The 24,407-nt window shown below is 40.7% G+C and overlaps 1 protein-coding gene across 2 annotated transcripts; it reads right to left on the bottom strand.

Annotated features, from left to right (window-relative positions):
* Nucleotides 1-1,163: 1,163 nt before the first annotated feature.
* Nucleotides 1,164-22,771, bottom strand: LOC119041655 (zinc finger protein 883-like). 2 transcript variants are annotated; one of them, XM_053662576.1, is made up of 7 exons: nt 22,600-22,771; nt 19,973-20,072; nt 19,317-19,534; nt 16,694-16,820; nt 15,913-16,008; nt 8,784-8,857; nt 1,164-2,006 (listed from the first exon to the last, which is right to left on the bottom strand). In XM_053662576.1, exons 3-7 carry the CDS (start codon nt 19,455-19,457, stop codon nt 1,941-1,943), a joined length of 504 nt encoding a protein of 167 aa, XP_053518551.1. In that variant the 5' UTR covers nt 19,458-19,534; nt 19,973-20,072; nt 22,600-22,771; the 3' UTR covers nt 1,164-1,940. The 2 variants fall into 2 exon arrangements, with proteins under 2 accessions (XP_053518551.1, XP_036990922.2); XM_037135027.2 differs by lacking the exon at nt 1,164-2,006 and adding an exon at nt 6,171-7,701.
* Between the last annotated feature and the right edge of the window lie 1,636 nt (nt 22,772-24,407).

Raw genomic sequence — 24,407 nt, 5'->3', positions numbered from 1 at the left:
AGCACGTCTCCGGAGACTTGAAGATTCCTGAGGTAGGAGGACTGCCCCGAAGGGTTTTTAGCAGATGAAACAGGCCGCAGGCGGAGTCCAACGGGCCCACAAGCGGAGACCACTGGCAGCATGTTTCAGAGTTCCCTCGGAAACCAAAGCGGATCCTTCAGGGGACAGCGACGCAGTTATTTGCGGGTGGGGAGCGGGGTCTCACTTGTGCCTCGGACTCACCGCTGTAGCAGGCGCAGGTCTACACGTGCAGCGACTCTCAGGCTTCCCGCGTGTAGGGGTGTCGGCTGAGAATCAGATTAAACCCAAAACCCGAAATCTCTACGGACCGCCTGGACGTCGCTACTGGCCAGGGGCTTTCGGGTCCGGGAGACACTGCCCACGCGTGGTGTCGCCACAGATCTGCAATACGAAGCTGGAGGGTGTCCTCCAGCAACGGGGGGGATTTACACAGGGGAAGACTAGGGGCTCGCAGGGAGAAAAGAACAGGGGTACAGGGGTGTGGTGGGGTCGCCCCTAAACCTCATTGGTTATAGCCTTGTCCATTGCATTTTACTTACCTAACCTCTTTTTTTAAAAAAATATTTTATTTATTTTTTGAGAGAGGGGAAGGGAAGGAGAAAGAGTGGGAAAGAAATATCAATGTATAGTTGCCTCTCATGCATCCCCTGTTGGGAACTGGCCTGCAACCCAGGCATGTGCCCTGACTGGGAATCGAACCACAATACTCTGGTTCGCAGGCCTGTGCTTAATCCACCAAGCTATGCCAGCCAGGGCTACTTATCTAACCTGTTTGTAAGACTTCAAGTCAGTGCCCTAAAATTCCTAAGATTTCCTTTCGAAATTATTCTTATGAAGCCTCCCCTTCCTCACCCAAGGATTGAATTTTGTAAAACATCTTTGGCATACACATTATATTTTAAAAATTGCACTTAGATGTTTTAGTTATGTTTTGAGGTCTAAGTACAATACATTACCCAATTCCTTGTATCTTAAGATCTCCCCTAGTATGAATTTCTGATGCTTAGTCAAGATTCATCCTGCCTACACTCCTTCCAAATTCATTTTATTTGTAGTTTTTCTGTAAGATGTATAACTATATATATTTTTTTCATCAAAGAAGAATGGATCAAAACATCCCCATCTTAACTGAAAAGGTTAGTTGTGTGTGCGTTTGTGTGTTTTTAAGACTTTAGTTTTAGAGAGAGAGGAAGGGAGAGAGAAAGACAGGGAGAGAAACATCGATGTGAGAGAGAGATATCTATTGGTTGCCTCTTGCAGACCCCCCGTTGGGTCCTGGCCCACAACTCAGGCATGTATCCTCACTGGGAATCCAACCAGTGACATTGCTGTTCACAGGCTGGCACTCAATCCACTGAGCCACACCAGTCAGGGCTGCAAAGGTTAGTTTTGAAACTAGTAGATTCTGGCTCTGGCTGCCTGCCTGCCTGTGAATTGGGGGCTGTCAGTTCAATTCCCAGTCAGGACACATCCCTGGGTTGCAGGCCAGGTCCCCAGTTGGGGGTGTTTGAGAGGCAACTTATCCAATGTACCCCTCACACATCGCTCTTTCTCTCCCTTTCTCCTTCCTTTCCCCTTTCTATAAAAATAAATAAAATAATGACATTAGAATCACAAGTAAATTATCAGCTGCCTAATCTACATAATTAATGAAAAAGAGCTTTTTCAAAATATTGAAAATCCAAAACCGGAAAATCTTTACACGGGTTTTCTTCCCACCCTGTGTACTCAGTGCATGAATGACAGTCCGCCCAGCGTAGGACTCCAAGGAGCAACTCATTCCAAACACTCTTCCAACAAGAGACGATGAAGTACTGAGCCGGGCCCTAGACAATGTCGAATCTGGCGTGGAGAACCTTCTTTTTGTCTGTCTTAGAGACATGCAACCTTGTCATGTACATAGTCAAGGTGAAGCATCTTCAACTAGTATCAAAGCCAGAGGCCAGTTTTGTCAAGTCCACCTGCATCCCTTGGAGCAGCACGTGCTTCAGTCAAGGAGAAAAACACATTTACTTCTCACACCAAAAGAAATTTTTAAAAGCCCTAGGCTTCTATCACAAATGAACATAAGCATTTAATGAGACTTTTCTGATTCAAGACCACATGTAGGGTCTTCCTCACGTACCACCATACTATGGTGGAACACACCACCACCACCTTAATAAAGCTTCCCATTTAGAAAAGAAAAAGAAAGGAAAGGACATACTCTGAGGTCTCTGGTCTACACCAAATGGGCAGCTTTGCTGGGCAGAATGTACTTTAGAGACCTATTTCTGGGGGCTGGAGTGAGGAATCATCCTTTTGTTGACTATAGTTCTGAGAATAGTTATCCTGCCCTTCTATTTACTTGCTTCTGACTTCACCTAGTCAAATCTAATAAAGTACTAGAAAAAACTATGCCTTCCTAGTGAAATAAGCAGCTTCCCCAGCTACTGTTGATAAATATTTATAGTTTCAAAATTATTGTAACTTTATCAGGTCACGGTGATTTATGATACACGTTTGTAGAACTGTAAACAATACGATGTATTTTTTTTAAGTAGGACTTTATGTGGAGCAAAAGAACACCATTTTTGGCACCGTGTGTCTGTCATCTTAGTTTTATTCCAGGGTCCTTGTGCTTCTTAGGCAAGTAGAAGTAAATGAATAAAATCATTAAAGAAATGGCTGTTCAAAGACAATGCCATACTTCAATGTGAACCATACACATGCAAATACTCTTCCAGTTTTTCCTTTTCTTAAAATCTTTTTTACATTTTATTTATATAGAGAGAGGGGAAGGGAGGGAGAGAGGAGACAAACATCAGTGTGTGAGAGAAACATTCAGCAGTTATCTCTCAGCTGTTTCTCATATACTGCCAACTGGGGACCTGGCCCCTAACTTAGGCATGTGCCATGAATGGAAATTGAACTGGTGACCTTTCAGTTCGCAGGACAGCATTCATTCCACTGAGCCACACTAGCCAGGGCTCCAGTTCTATCGAACTCTCCAAAAACTGCTTCTTTTTACAATTTCCAAGTTTAAGACCCATTTTTCAACGATCTTTAATAAACCCATTATTGTCATTCACAGAAGAAAGTCACCATTTCTTCTGCGTTGTATCTAACCACATAATTTTTGAATAAACTTATCATTCTCTTCCCATGAAAAGCCCAGTACTGCTTTCCATGGTCTGTTGATATGGCATTTTTTCCTGTAAACTTAATGTGCTCTTTCTAGAGATGGGCACCCACCCTGGACCTAGTAAATATGGAGACATACAGTTTTATATAATTCCCTGCCTTCCCTCATGCTAATGTATACAATCAGGAATTTCATACTGAGCATCCTTGTTTTCCAGGAAATGGATACCAATGAACCATACCTAATGAAGTTAAGCCCTTTTATCGTGTTGCTTCCCAGAGACCATCACAAAGGGCCTTTAACCGGGCTGGTGTGGCTCAGTGGATTGAGCTCGGGCCTTCGAACCACAGGATCTCGGTTTCCCAGTCAGGGCACGTGCCTGGGTTGCAGGCCAGTTCCCAGCAGGGGACCCACAAGAGGCAACCACACATTGATGTTTCTCTCCTTCCCTTCCTCTCTAAAGATAAATAAATAAAATCTTTTTTAAAAAGGCCTTTAAATATTTCTTGACATACAGATATTGATCTTTTACGTAAAATTCATAGATATTAATACTTTAAAAAAATCAGATAACTACTACAAACACTAAAGATAATGAGCTATGTGTACACATTCTTGTTCCTGTGATACACAACATTAGCTGAATTTTAACAGTTTGACTTGTAATTTTTCTGCAGTATGTAAGGTCCTGGCTTAAACGCAGAAAAGTAAAACCTTAATTATTATACCTAGTATGAATTCATAGATATGTGGTCTTTCAGGAGAATAGGTTAGAAAATTGACTACATTCATTACCTTTGTAAACATTCTCATTATGAAAATTTTGGAAAATCCAGAAGGCACATAGTCCCTTGTACATAGTTCCATGTTCCATATGTTAGTATAGTTCAGTTCTGCATAAATTTTATCATTACTCAAAAGGCATAGACCAGGGGTGTCAGACCCATTTTCACCAAGGGCCTCATCAGCCTTGTGGCTGCCTTCAAAGGGCTGAAATAATTTTAGGACTGTATAAATGTAACTACTCCTTAACTGTTAAGCAGTTGAAATTACATTCAGCCTTTTGAAGGCAACCACAAAGCTGATGTGGGCCTCGGTGAAAATGAGTTTGACACCCTGGCATAGACATTTGATGAAAAGCCTGACATTCACATTTGTTAAACTACTCTCTGATATGATACCCGGTTTTGATCTTCAGGTCAAAGCATTAACATGGACATGAATCACACGTGGTTTCTCTCAAAGATGTACATTCTGATGTCTAGGGAATCATGAGAGGTGGAAAAAGGCTATGCTACATACATTTACATAATTTTTCTTCACTGTGGCTTTTCCAGTGTTGCATGACACTGAACTCTAAGGCAACTTCCTTACCAAACTCATTGCATTTGGAACAGTATTGCTCCCATGTTTCCCAATCACTGATCTTTGAGTAAACACTTTGCCACTTGTTAATGTCAGAGATCTGTCTTCAGGATGTACGTTCTGCTGTCCAGTAAAGAATAAATCTTAATGCAGGATGACTGCTATGTGGGGCAGTTAGTGGGTGGAGGGATCAAACAAAAAAGAAAAAGGACTCATGCATATGTGGTGACTGCGGCAGGGGTAGGTATATGGGGGCTAAATGATAATAAAAATATAACTTTTTAAATTAAGTAGGCAAAAAATAATACCTTAATAAAAATGGGCAAATGACTTAAAAAAAGATGTTGGTCTATTCACAGGAAGTATGAAATCTTTGATGAACCCTGAGTTTCAGGGAATACTCAAGACCCTCTCCATGCCCAGTACATTTTTAAGGTTTCTCTTCAATATAAATTCTCTGATGTTGAAGGAGGCTTGAGCAATGGTGAAAGGTATCCTTAAATTTTTCATTTTTATTGTTTTTCTCCAGCATGAATTCTCCAACATTGTGTTTTGAACACAGGTTTAAAGCTTTCCCACATTACCTGCATTTGTATGATTTGTCTCCGTAAGAGTTCTCTGGTGTTAGGTAAGATACCACTGATGATCAAAAGATTTCACACCTATACTACATTTATAAGGTTTCACTCCAGTATGAATGTTTCCAGTAAGTTTTAAAGAGCGATTAAAGGCTTTCCCACAGAGTCCACATATATAAAGCTTTCCTCCAGTATGGATTCTCTGATGGTCAGTCAGGGGTGAGGACTGGATAAAAACATCACCACATTCTCTACATTTATAAGGCTTCTTTTCCAGTATCAATTCTATGATTCTAAGTGTTCATTAATCATAAAAGGATATACTACATTCTATTTGTAAGATTTCTCCTGAGTGTGAGTTCTTCTCTCATGCAGATCAAGAAATGAATGCTTATTAAAGGCTTTGACACATGCTTTACATTTGTAAGTCGTCTCTCCATTATAATTTGTCTCATGTTGTGTAAAACACCAATAGTAATAAAAAGTTTTCCCACATTCTCCACATTTTTAAGGTTTCTCTCAACAATGTTTTTTTAATTTATTTATTTATTTATTTTTTAGAGAGAGGGGAAGGAGAAAGAGAGGAAGAGAAACATCGATGTGTGGTAGCCTCTCATGCACCCATTACTGGGGCCCTCACCTGGCCCGCAACCCAGGCATGTGCCCTGACTAGGAATGGAACTGGTAACCCTCTGGTTTGCAAGCCGGTGCTCAATCCACTAAGCCACACCAGCCAGGGCTCACCAATGTTTTATTTCATGTTTAGTAAGGTACAAATGCAAATAAAAAATGCTTTGACACACTTTACATCTGTAAGGTTTGTCTCCCCAAAGAATGATCTTATGGGAAGCTTTGAAAAGTGTTAAAGGCTCTGCCATATTCTCTACATTTGTAAAAACTATGCCACACTTGTTACATCTATAAAATTTCTGTCCAGCATAGACTTTCCAATATCCAGTAACATTTGAACACCAGTAAAAGGTTTTGCCACACTGTCTACACATTAATGTTTCTCTCTGGTATGAATTTTCTGATTTTGAGTAAGGTTTGAGCACTAGCTAAAGGATTTGACATATGCTCTACATACAGAACGCTTTATACAGGATAATTTCTCCTATGATCAGTAACAAGTTTAAGACCAACAGCTTTACAATATTCTCTATATTCATAAGACCTCTATCCGATATGAGTTTTCTGATGTCGATTAAGCTTTGAGGACTTGCTAAAGGCTTTACCACATTCTCTACATTTGTAAGGCTTCTCTCCAGTATGAATCTTCTGATGTTCAGTAAGGTATGAATACCGGATAAAGGCTTTACCACATTCTTTACATTTATAAGACTTCTCTCCAGTGTGGATTATCTGATGATAAGTAAGGTGTGAGAACTGCCTAAAGGCTTTGCCACATTCTGTACATTTATAAGGCTTTTCCCCAGTATGAATTTTCTGATGTTTAGTAAGATATGAGGACTGGCTAAAAGCTTTACCACATTCTCTACATTGATACGGCTTCTCTCCAGTATGAATTTTCTGATGTTGAGTAAGGTATGAAGACCGGCTAAAGGCTTTACCACATTCTGTACATTGATAAGGCTTCTCTCCAGTATGAATTTTCAGATGTTCAGTAAGGTGAATAGACTGCCTAAAGGCTTTGCCACATTCTGTACATTGATAAGGCTTCTCTCCAGTATGAATTTTCTGATGTTTAGTAAGGTCTGAGGAATGACCGAAGACTTTACCACAATCTATACATTTATAAGGCTTCTCACTAGTATGAATTCTCTGATGATAAGTAAGCTTTGAGGACTTGCTGAAGGCTTTGCCACATTCTCTACATTTATATGACTTCTCTCCAGTATGAATCATCTGATGATAAGTAAGATGTGAGAATTGCCTATAGGCTTTGCCACATTCTCTACATTGATACGGCTTTCCTCTAGTATGCACCTTCTGGTGTTTAGTAAGGTAAGAGGACTGACTAAAAGTTTTACCACATTCTCTACATTGATAAGGCTTCCCTCCAGTATGAATCTTCTGGTGTTTAGTAAGGTATGAGGACTGGCTAAAGTCTTCACCACATTCTCCGCATTTGTAAGGTTTCTCACCAGTATGCATTCTTCTCTCATGTTCAATAAGACATGAATTCCATTTAAAGGATTTGCCACATGCTTTACATTCGTAGAACTTCTCTCCAATATGAATTATCTGATGTGCACTAAGAGCTGAGGGGCAATTAAATGCTTTACCACATATTTTACATTTATAACGTTTTTCTCCTGTACGGATTACCTTAAGTCTATTTCCACTGAATATTTGACTGAAGATTTTGCCACACGGTACACATTTGTAACCGTCCTCCCTTGTATGAATATTCCCTTTTTCACCGAGATTTGAAGATTGCTTAAAAGATTGGACACATTTACTTTGTTTGTCTGTCTTCTCCACAATAGGAATAACCTGATGTGTATTGTGACTTGACATATGGACAACGACTTTTCTGCCTTGATTTTGGGTCTCTGGAAGCTCAGTATTCTGATGTGTATTAAGATTTGACTTGTCAAAATTTTTCCAACGTTCATTACACTGATAACTTCTGTCTTCATTATATGTACCCTGGTAATCATTACAGATAAAAAGACCTTTAGTGAAAGCTCTAAGTTCAGCAAACATATATACTTATTCCCAAATGACTATACCCATTAAACCATGTTGGTTGTATAAAAAAATCACTGCTGTCCTAACTGATGTTGCTCAGTGGGTTGGGCTTCATCCCACAGACAAATGTCGCTGGCTCAATTCCAAGTTAATGTACATGCCTGAGTTGCAAGCCAGGTCCCCAGGTTGGGGCTCGTGAGAGACACCTGATGGGTGTTTCTCTCTCACATCAATGATTGATGTTTCTCTCCCTGACCCTCTTCCTCCCTGACCCTCTATAAATGAGCAATATCTTAAAAAAAAAAAAACTGCTCCCAAGTTAACAGAAAATTATACATATTTAAATAAAAGCCTTTTCTTTTTTATAGATTTCATTTATTTTTAGACAGAAAGGGAGGGAGAAAGAGACGGAGAGAAAAATCAATGTGTGGCTGCCTCTTGGGCACCCCTCACTGAGGAATCTGGCTGGCAACACAGATATGTGCCCTGACTGGGAATCAAACCCTTGACCCTTTGCTTCACAGGCCAGCACTCAATCCACTGAGCTATACCAGCCAGGGCAAAACCCTTATTTTTTAATAAAGTACATTATTTTAGTTTGATATCTGCATAATAAAACACTAAATTTTAGAAATTATTGACTGAAAGTTTAATCTCACTCTACATTTTAAACAATTCAAATCATTGCTCACACAATGGATTATGTGAGTTCCTGGATTTTCCAGACTGCCTTTAGAAGAATATATAGCCTTAGAAATTGTTTCCAGTCTTTGCATTTATTAACACATTTTACTGAAACTGTAACTGACCTAAATGCAGGGTGGGTTCCCCAAATGTATTCTATTTTTAAAAAATATTTTTTATGGATTATGCTATTACAGTTTTCCCAATTTTCCCCCCTTGTACCTCCCCTCTGCCCTGGCCCCCTGAACCCTGCGGCAAAATGTGTACTATTTTTAACCTCATTAGGTAACAAGGATTTTTAAAAAATAAATAATTGTCCCAAGTTACATTATCAAACCACATCTTCTATATCTTACCAGCATGATTTTAGAACATAAATCTTCCATCCCTGGGTTTGTCAACAAGGCCTGGTTGTCTTCAGATGACATAGCTGAAAAATACAAAATAAAGCTTCACCGTTTTGACACTCTGGTGAATGTACAATGAACTTACCAGCAAGTATTGACCAAATTACATTTTTGAGTACTCCAAAATGTTAAATGTTAAAAGCAAGACAAAGAAAGGTACATGAGATAAAGTAACATCAAAAAAGTTGTGCTTAAAGAAAAAAGTCAATTAATGAAAAAAATCAGTTTTCCTCCTGGGTGCTTGAAGATTGGCTGCCACCATGAACTACACGGTAACTATATGAACCAGGAAGTTCATGACCCATAGACGACTTCACCAAAACAGATGGTTATTAATGTCCTTCACCCTGGGGAGGCAACAGCTTGCAAGAAAGAAATGCAGGAAGAACTAGCCAAAATGTGTAAGACCGCACACTAAATGGTAACTTTGTGCTAGGATGAAGAACCCATTTTAGTGCTGGCAAAACAACAGCCTTTGGCATGATTTATGATTTTATATATTACACACGTAAAAAAATTACCCAAACACAGCCCTGGCTGGTGTGGCTCAATGGATTGAGCACAGGCCTGCAAACCAAACAACTGCGGTTCAACTCCCAGTCAGGGCACATGCCTGGGCTGCAGGCCAGTTCCCAGAGGGGAGAGAGTTTCTCTTCTCTCTCCTTCCCTCCCTTAAAGATAATAATAATCTAGAAATACTCTTAGGTAGGGGGCTGGTGCTTTTTTTTTTCTCTCGGGTGTTGGCTGTCGCAGCTTTGCAGGCCAGTTCCCAGTGGGGGACACATGAGAGGCAACCACACATTGATGTTTCTCTCCCTCTCTTTCTCCTTCCCTTCCCCTCTCTCTGAAAATAAATAAATAAAATATTTTTTAAAATGTATTTATGATCCTAAATTGGATTGCTAGTAGTATAAGACCTCACTAGTACCCCAGGTGATTGAAACATTCAAAGAGTTCACTATCAAAATAACAATGACAGTTTTGGCAAAAATAGCAAATTTATTCTAAAACTAAGCATACACTTATTATATGATCCAGTAATTGTGTTCCTTAGTATTTAACCAAAGAGCTAAAAAGTTTTATCTACACAAAACTTTTGTATCTACACAAGCCTACAATGAACTATTTATCAAAGTGTCATTCATAATTTTAAAAATTGGAAGCAATGAAGATATCTGTCAACTGGTGAATAAATGATTAAACTAAAATACATATAGTAAACTATTATTAAGTACTATAAAGAAATAACACATCAAGCCATGAAAAGACATGAAGGAAACCTACATACATAAGATTAAGGGAAGTAATTTAATCTGCCTGACCAGGTGCTCAGTTGCTTAGGGCATCATCCCGATATGCCAAGGTTGCAGGTTCAATTTCCAATCAGGGCACATACCAGATTCAACTAATAAATGCATAAATAAGTGGAACAACAAATCAATGCTTCTATCTACCACTCTTTTGCTAAAAAGATCAAAAAATGAAATAATAAAAACAAGAATCCAATTTGAAAAGACTATAAACTATAGGATAACAAGAGCATGCCATTCCAGAAAAAACAAAGTGAGAGAAACAGTAAAAAGATAAAAGGTGCAAAAGTTTAGGAGACATAGGGAAAAACAGGCAGAGCACAGAGAGCATTAGGGCTGAGCAACTAGTTGGTATGACTGTAATCATGGGTATGTGTCATCATAAATTTTCAAAACCCGCAGAATATGCAACCCAGGAGTGAACATGACAGTCAACTAAAACTTGGGGTGGTAATAATGTGCCAATGTAGGTTCATAAACATCACAAATGTACCACTCTGGTGGGGGTACTGAGAACAGGAGTAGGTTATGCACATGAAAATTCTTAATAACTGGTACATAATTTGCTGTGAACCTAAAACTGCTCTTTGAAAAGTCATTAATAGACCATCTCCTTTAAAGTGTCTGTACTCAGGTCTAAGAGTCTTTCCTATGGTTCTTTATGCACATCCAGGAAACAAATGTTTGCATCCCCCATTAAAATCATACACACAATATATATCATTTCACAATTACGATGGCCAGTATCAATGCAACAAACAGTATCAATCCAACAAGCAATATCAAGTATTTCCAAAAGTGTGGAGAAACTGGAAATGATACACAGTTGAATGAAAGATAAATTGGTGTGAACTGGATAACAAGGAAGGGGTTTCTCAAAAAATTAAAAAATAGAACTGTTTTTTAATTCCACTTTTTACTTCTGGGTATTTATAAAAAAAGAATTCAAAGGAGGATCTGCAAGAGACATGTGCACACTTGTGTCAATTGTATCATTACTCACAAAAGCCTGTATAGGAGGAAACAATCCCTATATCTGTGCATAAATAACTAGACTTAAAAATGTAGTACATGCATACAGTGGGATAATCTTCTGCCAGGAAATAGAACAAAATCTGGGCACACAACAAACACTGAGGACACTTTTTAAGTGAAGCACACGAGTCACAAACAGACACTATAGAATTCCACTTAGGTAAGTAATCTAATAAAGTCAGTATCATGGGAATAAAAAAGTTTATCTGGGCCTTGTTTTTAAAGCAAATGAGGAAGTGCTTATTTAATGATATGGAGACACTTCTGCAGGATGGAAGTTTCCAGACATCAGATAAAACAACAAAGAGTATACTTAATATGACTCTACTATACAATTACAGATTGATAAGATGGTAGATTTTATTCACATGGTTTATTAAAATTTAAAATTAAAAATAATACCTGAGATAGTTATAAAACTTTTCAAATTTACACTCAATTTAGAAAACCTTTTAAAAATATATTTTATTGATTATGCTATTGTCCCATTTTTTTCCCTCCTCTTTATTTCCCTCCCCCTTAGTTCATGTCCATGGGTTGTACATGTTCTTTGGCTTCTCAATTTCCTGTACTATTCTTAATCTCCCCCTATTTTGTATCTACCATTTATGCTTCTTATTCCCTGTACCTTTTCCCCCATTCTCTCCCAACCCCCCCCCTTTGGTAACCCTCCATGTGATCTCCATTTCTATGGTTCTGTTCCTGTTCTAATTGTTTGCTAAGTTTGTTTTTTGTTGTTTTTTTTTTAGGTTCAGTTGTTGATAGTTGTGAGTTTGCCATTTTACTGTCCATATTTTTTGTTATCTTTTTCTTAGATAAGTCCCTATAACATTTCATAGAATAAGGGCTTGGTGATGATGAACTCCTTTAACTTGACTTTATCTGGGTCCCATTCTAAGTGACAGTTTTGCTGGATGGCTAACCTCTAATATAGGTGCTTGACTTTCATGACATTGAATATTACTTTCCAGCTCCTTCTTGCATGTAAGCTTTCTTTTAAGAAATCAGCTGATAGTCTTATAGGAACTCCTTTGTCGGTAATTGTCTCCTTTCCTCTTGCTGCTTTTAAGATTCTTTTTCTTTAATCTTGAGTAACTGAATTATGGTGTACCTTGGTGTGTCCTTCCGTGGGTGGGACCCTAAGCTTCTTCGACTTCCTCAAAGTCTATTTCTTTTGCCAGATCAGAGAAGTTCTCCATTATGTTTTCAATTTCTTGTTCTTCCTCTTCTCCTTCTGGCACCCCTATGATTTGGATGTAGGGGTGCCAGAAGGAGACACCCTTGAAACATCCAATGTTTAAAGTTGTCCCGGAGGTTCCTAAGCCTCAACTCATTTTTTTGAATTGTTTCTTCATTCTGTTCTGGTTGAATGTTTAATTCTTCCTTCTGCTCCAGATTGTTTAACTGAGTCCTGGTTTCCATCCCTTTACTGTTGGTTCCCTGTATATTTTCCTTTATTCCACTTTCCATAGCCTTTACCTTTTCCTCTACACACTCAACCATTTCTGTGAGCTTCCTGATCACCAGTGTTTTGAACTCTGCATCTGATAGATTGGTTATCTCTTCATCGCTTAGTTCCATTTTTGGAGCTCTGATCTGTCCTTTCATTTGGGCCATATTTCTTTGTCTTGCCATACCAGTTACATTGTAAAGGGTGGAATCTTAAGTACTTGCCAGGGCGGGACAACCCGTGTCACTGCATTGTGGCAGGGTATGGGCATCCAAGAGGAAACAATGCTGCTTGCTCAGCTCTCAGCTAGCTTTCAGTCACTTCCCCTGCTACTCACAAACAAATTGCGCCCTTCTGGTACTGATTCTCGTTTGGGTGGTTTTGTGTACATTCTAGGACCCTGTAGGTCTCTCCAATGAACTTGCTGTGAGTCTGGTCATTTCTCCACCCGCTGCAACCCCCATATATTTTTACAGGCAGAGGTTTTGAGGCTTTATTTCCTGGCACTGGAACCATGGGTTGCATGGTCTCTCTTGTTCCTCAGTTGTTCCTCCTAGTTTTTCTGCACACAAACGTGAGACTGCCTCGTCCTCCAACTGCCTTGCCACGCGTCCTCTCCATCCTGCTGCCCATCTCCACCCTTCCTTCTAGTCTGAATGAATGTTTCTTCTGCTAACCCCTTGGTTGTCATACTTCCATACAGTTTAACTATTTGGCAGTTCTGGGTTTTTTTATGATTTTATTTATTTATCTTTAGAGGGGAGGGGAAGGGAAGGAGAGAGGGAGAGAAACATCAATGTATGGTTGCCTCTCGTGTGTCCCCTGCTGGGAACTGGCCTGCAACCCAGGTATGTGCCCTGACTGGGAATCGATCTGCAATCCTTTGGTTCACAGGCCCGTGCTCAATCCACTGAGCTACACCAGCCAGGGCCTGGTTATTTTTTTTTAATTTGTTGTTGTCTTTTTGGTTGTGCAAGGAGGCAAAATGTATCTACCTATACCTCCATCTTGGCCAGAGTTCCTTGATCCAATTTAGAAAACTTTTAATCTCACATAAACAGAATATAAATTCATCCATGAATAGGTAGATGTAAAATGAAAACTATTTCCATAACTACACTGGGCCAAACAACCTCTGACTATTAACCAAGCACAGACAGAAACAAGTAAGTCATGAACAAAGCAGGATAAAAACCAGACAAATGTGCACATAAGTTTAGTAGCAATTGACATGTGGCTGATTCATATTTCAATTAAGTCCCACAATGTCTTCAGTGTACTGAGTTGAAAATTATCACACACTTTCCTAATATATAAACGAAAACCAAAATGTCAACCAACTAAATTTGAGGAACCTATCACAGAAAAAGAAACATGCTGTACTACCAGTGGGAATTGTGGATGAATGAGACTGAGGTATACTAGAGTCCCAGTCTTTTCTTAAAGGGCTAGCACAGACTTACTGGGATTCACTTACTGTGACCTCAAGCCTTGGGACAGCAGCTTGAAAGGTAGTAGGGACTTGCAAGGTGGAACTGAATTGGCTGGCTTCAGGGAAAAAGCTGGAGGGGCAGCTTTCTCCCACACAGAATTGCGTCAGAGCCCTCCCCAGTACAAACCTAGCAGACAGGTGCCATATCTGAGCCACCATCTACCTGGCTCACACTGTAGCTCTGTCCTAAAGACTTCCTGAGATGTTGCCCCACTTAACTTGAGAGCCCACCCACGCCATGTCCAGTGTCTGTTCCATACAAATGGCCTCTCGTCTCATGCGTCAGACAATCCTTAATCTTAGAAACAAACTGTATTTGGCCTCTGCATGTATGTCCCTTACATCTCATCCAGTGGCCTTATGTCCGACACTAGCCACAGCTGACCTTGGGTTACAGTGTGATGTTTCTGGGCACCTCCAAAACCAGCACAAGTAGGAACTATCTGCATGTTACTCTGTAACTAGGTCCAGGTACCCTGGGCAATTCATTGGTTGTGGCTAACCTGGCACCTCCAAGGAGGACCCAGAGCCAGTGCACCCAGTAGACAGGTTAAGACCATATCAGATTATAACCCTACCATTTCTACAATGACACACTAACAGAGCAGACTCTTTGAGCATCACAGCACGCTGAACATTCTTTTTTTTAAGAAAGATTTTATTTATTTATTTTTAGAGAAGAGAAGGGAGGGACAAGAAGAAGAGAAATATCAATGTGTGGTTGTCTCTTGCATACCCCCAACTGGGGAACTGGCCTGCAACCCAGGCATGTGCCCTAACTGGGAATCAAACCTGCGACCCTTTGGTTCGAAGGCCAGCACTCAATCTACTGAGCTACACCAGCCAGGGCATTGAACATTTTTTTTAATATGAACTGCTGAATAATTCTGTAACACACATTCTGTCAGCACTTCTGAATCTAAAAGCAAATGTGACAAAGGTCTAATCAGAAAATGAAAATGCATAGGACACAGTCCTAGGCAGCTGTGGACAGAACAAGAGAGACTGATAAAGTCATAGTGATGAAGAAATCAGGTTAAAAATAGATTTTCTTACCTGGTTGGCAGTGTTTTAAGGTCACCTATAGCAGTGACTTATTGAAGAACTCTATGAGGTGAATGGATACCATAAACTAATATGAAGGAATAAAAAATACAGACTAGAAATGATCATATTTAGTTCATATGAAGCAAAATAAGTTCTGAAACGAAACCCAAAATTAGATTTTCATGGTCTGGGGACGTACATTATGCAGTGATAAGATCACTGATTCTAAACTTTGTAGGATCTTGTTTGAAGACTCCATAGAATTAGAAATTATATACCAGAATACGTGACACCTGACTCTAGGGTTACTGGGATTTCTGCAACAAATTCTAGGATCCTAACCCCTTCCTCTATAAACACCTTTCATGAGACAAGAACAAAACTTTAAAAAACAGGCTTAACATACAATGTATCAGCAGAGTGCACAGATTTTCCCAGGTACCCAAAGCAAATGAAGAGAAGCCAGACCATGGGGGCCCTCATAGTCCAAGGAGAGGACTTTGGCTCCAGCTGCTATTGGATGACAGAGGTCACTGGAGTAGAAACAGAGTTGTGAGAGGATGTAGAAGCATGGGACATAATTGGAAACCAGCTGGCCCTCAATGACAGCAACAGAAATAAACGTGGGCTTTTCAAAATCCTTTCCATTGAAGTACAGCATCCCAAACCACACCTTAAAGTCTGCCTTCCTCTGTGACCTTTGTGCCTTTCACCTTTGTCATCTGCTTCCCCATTTCCACCTACCTGGGTGGGTGAAAATTAACTTTTTTCTCTGCATATCCCAGTGCTCCTTCATTTGCTCCAAAAAGGTGACCAGGTCTGGCTTAGAGACAACAAGGCCTGTTTATAAAAGAGAGAAACATCAGTTCTAATAGAGAGGTTCCCATTTCCAATCTACTTTGTGATCAGGTAAGAAGACTGCTAGATGGCCCTGGCTGGTGTAGCTCAGTGGATTGAGCATGGGCCTGCGAACCAAACAACCGCAGTCCCATTCCCAGTCAGGGCACATGCCTGGGTTGCAGGCCAGTTCCCAGCAGGAGACACACAAGAGGCAACCATACATTGATATTTCTCTCCCTCTCTCCTTCCCTTCCCCTCTAAAGATAAATAAATGGAGGGAGGGGTGTGCAGGGGGGAGGGGAATGGAGGGGAGAATAGGACAACTGTAATGGCATAATCAATAAAATATATTTTTAAAAAAAGATAAATCAAATCTTTAAAAAAAGATGACGAATGCTAGAAAGTTAGAATATTCTAGAAAATGACTTTCCAATATGCTGTTTTCTGATACCATGCTAATTATTCTGGAAAACATGTAAAACTTCAGACACTTGAGTTCCTAATTCATACAGTTCAAGAGGTCTTTTCTTACAAAAGCAGATAACCTCCAATTTCTCCCCTGAGAGTAAGAATCTAAACTGTCCATGCAAATCATGAGCCACAAAAACTTTTCTTCATTAAACTAATAAAGAAAAATAAAAACCCTGCAGGTGGAGCAAGAACTCTGAAAGGAAGTCATCCTCACCCAGGGAGACCAGGGTCCTGTAGTTCTCCAACATCACATCCACGTACAATTCCCGCTGACCTGGGTCCAGACATTCCCACTCCTCCTGAGAGAAATCTACTAACACGTCCCTGAAGGTCAACAATCCCTGAGAGAAAAAAAGATACATTTACCAAGGAGACACCAGAACTAGCAAAAGTGGTTCTGACCTAAGAGAGTATCCTGATTTACCTAGTAAGATCATGTTGACCCGTAATATTTTCTAATGTTATTTTCAAATATTGAGAAATGAGGATGGCATAGATACACAAATCCACTGTAGAGACTTTATTTTTCAGGAAAATAAACTTTAAAATGAAGGCATCGACACATGCATATGTAAGGTTGAATGTTGTAATTGAATCACTCATAATCAAGTGTGTGTGTTTCTCACAATTGAGAGAAAGACATGAGACAAGACATGTCTCAGCTGGAAAAGACATGGTGAGTTGGAAGTGTAAGTACTTCTTCATGTTTAATTCAGACAACAAAGAACTGCAGTTTTGTAAGAATGCAGATTCAGATTCAGGAGTTTTGGGCTGGGACCTGTATTTCCACATCTTTAACAAGCTCCCTTTTTACTAATGACATGAATGACTCTGATCCACATGCCATACTTCTGAATAACACAATAACTCAATTAAATAGAATATAATTCATACATGACTTTGACCTTAAGAAGTTTTACGCAATTTACAGTTCTTAAAAAATAAGAAACATTAGCAGCCACAATCTTATTTGAAAACTTAGCATAAGTAATCTTAGAACAAAGTTATTCTTCCTATGATATGAGAATATTTTCTTTTTTAAAAAATTTATTTATTTACTTTTAGAGAGAGGGGAAAAGAGAGAGAAAGAGGGGAAGAGAGAGAGAAAGAGAGGGAGAGAAAAATCAATTTGTGGTTGCCTCTCACACGCCCCCTACTGGGGACATGGCCCACAATCCAGGCATGTGCCCTGACCAGAAATCGAACCAGGGACCCTTTGGTTCACAGGCTGGTGCTCAATCCACTGAGCCATACCAGCCAGGGCTACAAGAACATTTTCTGAAACATGCAGCAAAAGGTAGACCTTGAGATTGACCCCAAACTTGATCTACAATTCCCCCCCAAAAATCCCCCCAATACTCAAATATGTATACAGACATGTTTATTGTGGAAGTGCATCACAATTTCTGTAACTAACAAAAACTACTTAAGAAAATTAGAAGACAAAGTAGCTCAAATAAAGTAGCATTTTATGCACACAGATATATATATATATATATATATATACACACACACACACACATATATACATATATATACACACATATATATGTGGAAACTAAGTACAATTGAAAAGTGATAGAAAACAGAATTTTCATGTCAATGAGGGTAAGATTATATTGCAATTCTGCAATTCTGTAAATCTCATAAGTCTATGTGTGGATGATACCCTTTGTCTTTTATAAACACAATATTAAGAAGAATATATAATGAAAAAAAGAAGTTATTGGTTATTAATACTTAATTTTTTTAATGTGTACCATTAGTGAAGAGCTATATCTTAGAAATTTAACTGAATTGAACATACATTAATATGACTCATAAATTTCTTGAAAATACAAAAAGTACTAAGTCGAGTATGTCTATGACATGAGTGTGGAATATAACAAAAATCTACAAAAACAAAGCCTGATTAATTAAATGTTCCATGTCAAAGCTAATGATCTCTAAGAAAAAAAGTAGGGCCTTCACTTTCCAAAGCAAACAGAAACTAAGAAGAGGGAAGTTTCCAAATGGAATGTAATTTTTTTTTACATCCCTCAATAATTCCCTACTTGATCTTGTTAATTATAAAAAGAAACTATTAACTGTATAGTGAAGAGACCACCCCAGCCACAGGAATATCAGGTGGACTGGAACAACAGATACCAGGTGACTGAGGTATGTGTCCTGTCACTGCCATGACATTACTGGCAAAAATACAGAAATAAAGAAATCATTACATGAAAATGATCACAAATAAACATTATTTTTGTAAATGCAAATGTACATGTACCTCTCCCATTATTAAACACAAATATTATAGTACATTTAAATAGTAAGATTTTTGTACAAATCTAGTGAGCAAGTCTCTTCTATTTATTCTTCTTTGTCAGAACTTTCTGAGCTACCTGACTAGTAAAATGGGTATTTTCTTACTTCTGGTAAACACAGCTGATGATGCTCTAGGCACATGAACCTAAAGTCTACATGTCCCTTCACCAAAACTCAAGCCTCTGAGCCCATCCCAACTGGGATTATGGACACGGGTGACTTCTCAGGTTGATCTGTCACAAAGGGGATGTGTTCAGTAGTTGAATCATTAATTCAGGGCAGGAATTCTTCATGTTGTTGGAGAGGCTGGATAAAGAAAATGCAGAGTAGGCTCTGGGACAAAGGAGAGAAGTATATAAAATGCTGACCTTGACAATCATAAGAAGAAAGGAAAAAAATAAAGTAGATAAAAACAAAACCCCTAGCCAAAAACATCAGAAGCAGAGAAATAAAGGTTGCAATTTCTAAATCCACTGATGTCAGGAAGAAAAGTAATCAGCCTCCAATCAGGACACATCACTTACCTGAGCAGCAGCCATGGCATCCTCGTCCCGCTTAGAGTTCTTTTCTCTGGTGATGATATGCTGAGGGGTCATATCTGCATTTTGAGGATGTACCTTCAAAAGCATCTGTACCGCCCCTTCATCTGCACCCAGCACGCTCATGGCAGAAGGATGAGGAAATGCTGAAAAGGTCACTCTCTCCTGTCCTTTGTCCCAGGAGAGTCGGGAACAATGAGCTCCTACATGGACACCACACTGTGAGGTTCTCTTTCTTTTTTTATGGGTTCTCTCTTCCCACAGATTTCCACAAACACAGCAATGAGAACATGTGCTGCTCTCCTCAGCCCCAAAGCCAGCAGAGTACCTCATAATCTTCCCTGATCAAAGCTTGCCTCTCATTCTTACAAAGGTGTGCTGGCATGCCTTTTCTCCTCATTCTCCTCCCCTCCCAGCCTACAAATAACCTTTGCCTTTTCTTTCTGCCAAGCTCCAAGGGCCCTTCTTTTGACTATGTCTCTTATTTCCTGAGCCCACTTCAACCTATGTGACTTTCTATCAATAAATACAATTTTTCTTAAAAAAAAAAAATGCATGCCCTTGCTGGGTGGCTCAGGTGGCTGCAGCACCATCCCATACATCAAAATGTTATGGGTTTGATTCCTGATCAGGGTACTTACGTAGGCTGTGGGTAAGATCTCCAGCTGAGGTGGATATAGGAGTCAGCCTATCGAAGTTTCTCTTTCACATCAATGTTTCTTTCTCATTTTCCCTCTCTCTCTAAAATCAATAAACATATCCTTGGGTGAGAGATTTTAATCAGTGCATCCCAAAGCATTCCTGCTAATCCCTGCGCTCACTTTAGCATCATCTGGACCACCTCATTAAGCAATGATGCCCCACCCAGAGCAGTTGTCCAACTTTGAGCAGGATGACATGGTTGATGTCATTTCTCAAATCTTCTCAGGTGATTTAATAGGAGTCTGAAGGGAAACAGTTTAGCTCTAATAAGCATGCAGACCCCTAGGGAATGAGGGCTCAACTCTATAATTCTGCAAGTCGTCAACGCAGCCTTTGAAATGGCATCTTTATCTAGTTCCCTCCTGGTGCCACGTGTTGCTTCCCAAAAGCAACTGGGCCAGACATATCACACTCAGCACACCTTAGACTCCTGGGTACTATGAGGAGTTCAGGCAGAAACTTCTAAAATGATAGACTCCCTAGGGAAATTTTTTTCTTCTTTTCCAAGAAATTACAAAGAATCATTTTTAAAACATAAAATGATAAATGCAAGTTTTGATGTTGAAAACTTAAAAAAAAGGTTAGCACTGAAGGTACATTTATCAAATTACACAATGAATAGATATGCTCTGTGGGGACCACATTTCTGGTAATCCATTCCATCCTTCAATATTTTCAGAGTATGGACGAGAGGGACTAGAGAGGAAGAGCTCCTTTTTGATTCATTGTCACTAATTCAACAAATCACGTCAATGCAAGAAAAGAGCTGCTGAACATTAGACAAACTCGTGAAACTAGATTCTGAATCTTAAGATTACTGACATCCTTACCAAGTGCACACTGTAAGAGCCAGATATCACTAAGTACCAATGGATGTTGCAACTTACAATAAACACTAGAAAGGATGTAGGGCTCAGAATTTAAACTAGATACAATATATGAAAAAGAAAAAATATCTGGAACTTTTAAAATGTAATGACTTCTATAGTCAACATTTTTAAAAAGCTGAGACTACCTCATATTTAGAAAACAATGCTAAGTGCTGATTCAGAGATATCACCAATGCTTATTTCAAATTAGTGACTACAGAAAAGCAGATATTCAATGGAGTCTGATTTATCTCAATGTTTTTAAAAAATACATTGAAAGTAAGATAAAAAAAAAAAAGAAAATCCAATGGAGAGAGAAAAAAGACCTAATGGTTTTACTATTCCTTGAAAAAGCATCATGTGGTGAGAGACTCAGTCATTTCTTGTCCCAGGTCACCTTCCTCTTGCCATCCCAGGAAATGAGAAGGGACCCATGACTGGAACACAAGTCTCTGCCCTTCTGAGTGAATAAGGGTTCCAGTTTGAAGTTAAGAATGACAAAATTCACAAGCCTTATAAACTGGAGATTTGCAACTGTCATCCAAATCTATTTAAGTGAAAAATTCAGCAAATGTTAAATATATAAAATCACAAGCCAATATCTTACAAACTAATCATCCACATCCTTCTTCCTGCTACTCTATTTCTGTGTATGGATCTTTTTCTCTCCCCTGTTTCTCTGCACTGTTGTTCTTTCCTGTTTCCTCTCCCACCTCCCCTGCTCTTTCACCCCTTTTCTCTATTCCTGTTCCTACACCTGTTCCCTCAAACAACTGGAACCTATTTCACCTTCACTTGGCCTTTCTTCCTGATACATTTGATTGCTCCCATCTTCATACACGTCTGTATCCCCCGCCCATGCCTTTGTCCCCTCTGCTGCCCCAGTTACGGTCTTTCCTGTCACCTCCCAAGCGCTGGCTGACTCTCAGTGCTCTTTGTCCCTTCGATCCGTCATCCCCAAACCCCCTTCCCGTCCCACTGCTCGCTCCCCTAACTTCTCCTCAGAACCACTCCCTCCGCCTGAAGCGCCCCGCTCTTTGCTGCCCCCACGTCTGCACACAGGCCCCTCTCCCTGTCAGCTCCTCTTGTCTCCGTGGGGCTCCCTCAGCTCCTCAGGCATTTCTTCCCTGCTTTCCTCCTCCGGCTACTGTCCCGTTACCCTTTCACTCCTACGTTGCGGGCCCCGTCCCTCCCGCCTCCCCTGCGTGGCCGACCCGTAGGGTCCCTCACCGACCTTTTCTCCCCCTCACGCGTCTCTCATTCCTTCTCCAGATTCCCTCACAGCCTCGTTCCGCCGCTTTCCCGGCCGCTCCTTCGCTCTCACCGCTTCCACAAAGCCCTCCCCGCGTGGGGCAGGTCACCTCTTCTGAGGACTCCGTGTTCTCCTCTCCTAAGTCCCACCCCATAGAAAGTGTGTTCTTACTGGATTCGGGCCTCTTATTAAATTGGGGGTGGGGTCTGCAGATCCCGCGGCCGAGGCGAAATCCCGGCTTCTGGGACCAAGTGCAGAGGCAGGGGGGTTGGGGTGCACAGGGTTTGACTGCGTCTCCCGAGACTTTAAAGGGCGTGGAGTGACAGCGCAGCCCCGGGGAAGCGCTTTCAGCAGGAAAACTTCCCTGCAAGCTGTGCCCATTGCCTGAAGGCTAAGAGTTTTCCCGAAACTAACGCAGAGCGTCTCAGGGGGACGCCAGACTTACCGCGTTAGGAGGGTCGGAGCGGCGATTTTATCAACCGTAGTGACCCTCAGGGTTCACGTGCGTAGGAAGGAGGACCGAGAAAACTAGGTTTCAACCAGAAAAAAACGAAACGTGGAAGAACAACGCAGACCTTGCTACAGCACAGCAGCTTTTGCATCTGTAAGGAACTGCGCAACCTCCGCCCGTCAAAATGTGGGCGGGGCAGAGCCTGAGGCCAGCGCTTGCGCAATGGAAGATGGGTCTCTGGCGTGGCGGGCCGCTACAGAGATAGAGGAATACAGGGGGTGGATGGGCCCAGTGGCCTGCCTTCGGCTCTGCTCCACCTTGTTGTCATTGGTTATAGTCTTTCCTTAGTCATTGTGTTTGGTTTACCCACATCATTACTCCTACAGTTTGTACCAGTGAAAGGAGAGGGAAACGGAATTTGAGTGATGGAGTAACTCGAGTTGGAAAGTTTTAGTTTTAGGTAAGTTAATAAACTTAGTAGTTAATGCAAGTAAAAAGGTATTGTTGCCAAACTGAAGGTACAGTCCATTCTGACTCCAGGCGACCACAAGAAAGTCAACCTCTGTGCTCCAGAAGAGACTAAGCAATCAAGATGGTGACTGAGCCATGTGTTCCAGGGAAAGACATCCTACCGTCCAGGACACAGATAAAGAATATTACCCAGTGTATCAGGGTGTAGCCAGCTCCCCCCTTAAATAGGGATTTGAAATGGGTTCCAGAACTCAGTGTATCCAGGAAATATTAAAAATAAAAGATGTCCTCATGCCCACACGTCTGAACTGGGGGATGGGACACATGGAACAGGGCCTTTGAGAGTTTGCATGTCAACAGTTTGGCAAATAACTTCAAGAACAATCATTTAACATATCTGTAACTTTTTAAAAAATCCTTTCCACTTGCATTCTGGTATAACTTTTTTTTAAAGATTTTATTTATAGCCCTGGCTGGTGTAGCTCAGTGGATTGAGTGTGGGCCTGCGAACCACACAATCAAGGTTCAATTCCCAGTCAGGGCACAGGCCTGGGTTGCAGGCTGGTTCCCTGCAGGCCAGTTCCCAGCAGGGGATACATGAAAGGCAACCATACATTGATGTTTCTCTCCTTCCCCTCTAAAAATAAATAAAATCTTAAAAAATATATATTTTATTTTGGAGGTGGGGAGAAACATCAATGTGTGGTTGCCTCTCACCTGGCCCCACTGGATATCTGGCCTGCAACTCAGGCATGTGCCCTGACTGGGAATCGAACTGGTGACCCTTTGGTTCACAGCTGGCACTCAATCAACTGAACTACACCAGTCAGGGCTCATATCTGGAACTAGATATGTTAGTTAAGTAGCTGTGGCCATGCTTTGAGCCAGTGAAATGGGTATGACTTCCACCCAAGACATAACTGGGAAGCAACTCCCCCTGGTTACATTGCCTGCGTGAGAGCTTGGAGATGGTTGGCTCCATGTTGGGGGTGGGGTGGGGTTGGTGGTGGCCATGCCTGCCTGCATTTACTATGGCAGCTCAGAAAAACTGGAGAAATATGGGGAATGCTGGCTGGTGTAGCCAATTGTGGGAGGAGTCGGAAATGGGAATGCAGAGGAAGATTCGTGCCAGGATTTAAATTCAGGCACCCCAGCCTTGTGGGATGGGACCATATCATCTTGAGTTTGGGGGAAATACATGGTTCTTGATAAGGTGTGAAATTATGCAGTTTTGGGGTTCCCTTTGCCACACAGCTTAGGAAGCTGGAAAGCAAGATGTAGAAGTGATGCAGAGCTCTCTCTTGGCAGTTTGGAAGAATGCAGTAGAGACA

The sequence above is a fragment of the Artibeus jamaicensis genome, unplaced genomic scaffold (genome assembly GCF_021234435.1).
Source record: "Artibeus jamaicensis isolate MK-2021 breed Jamaican fruit bat unplaced genomic scaffold, CSHL_Jam_final contig_2566, whole genome shotgun sequence".
NCBI classification, from domain to species: domain Eukaryota; kingdom Metazoa; phylum Chordata; class Mammalia; order Chiroptera; family Phyllostomidae; genus Artibeus; species Artibeus jamaicensis.
This window is presented reverse-complemented; position numbering and strand designations above follow the sequence as displayed.

Coding starts and splice junctions, on each gene's coding strand:
- LOC119041655 (XM_037135027.2), bottom strand. CDS start 19,457: ATGAGCGTGCTGGGTGCAGATGAAGGGGCGGTACAGATGCTTTTGAAG. Junction 16,009..16,693: donor CAGGACCCTGGTCTCCCTGG/GTGAGGATGACT, acceptor TTTTATAAACAG/GCCTTGTTGTCTCTAAGCCA. Junction 8,858..15,912: donor GTTAATTTTCACCCACCCAG/GTAGGTGGAAAT, acceptor TGTATTTTTCAG/CTATGTCATCTGAAGACAAC.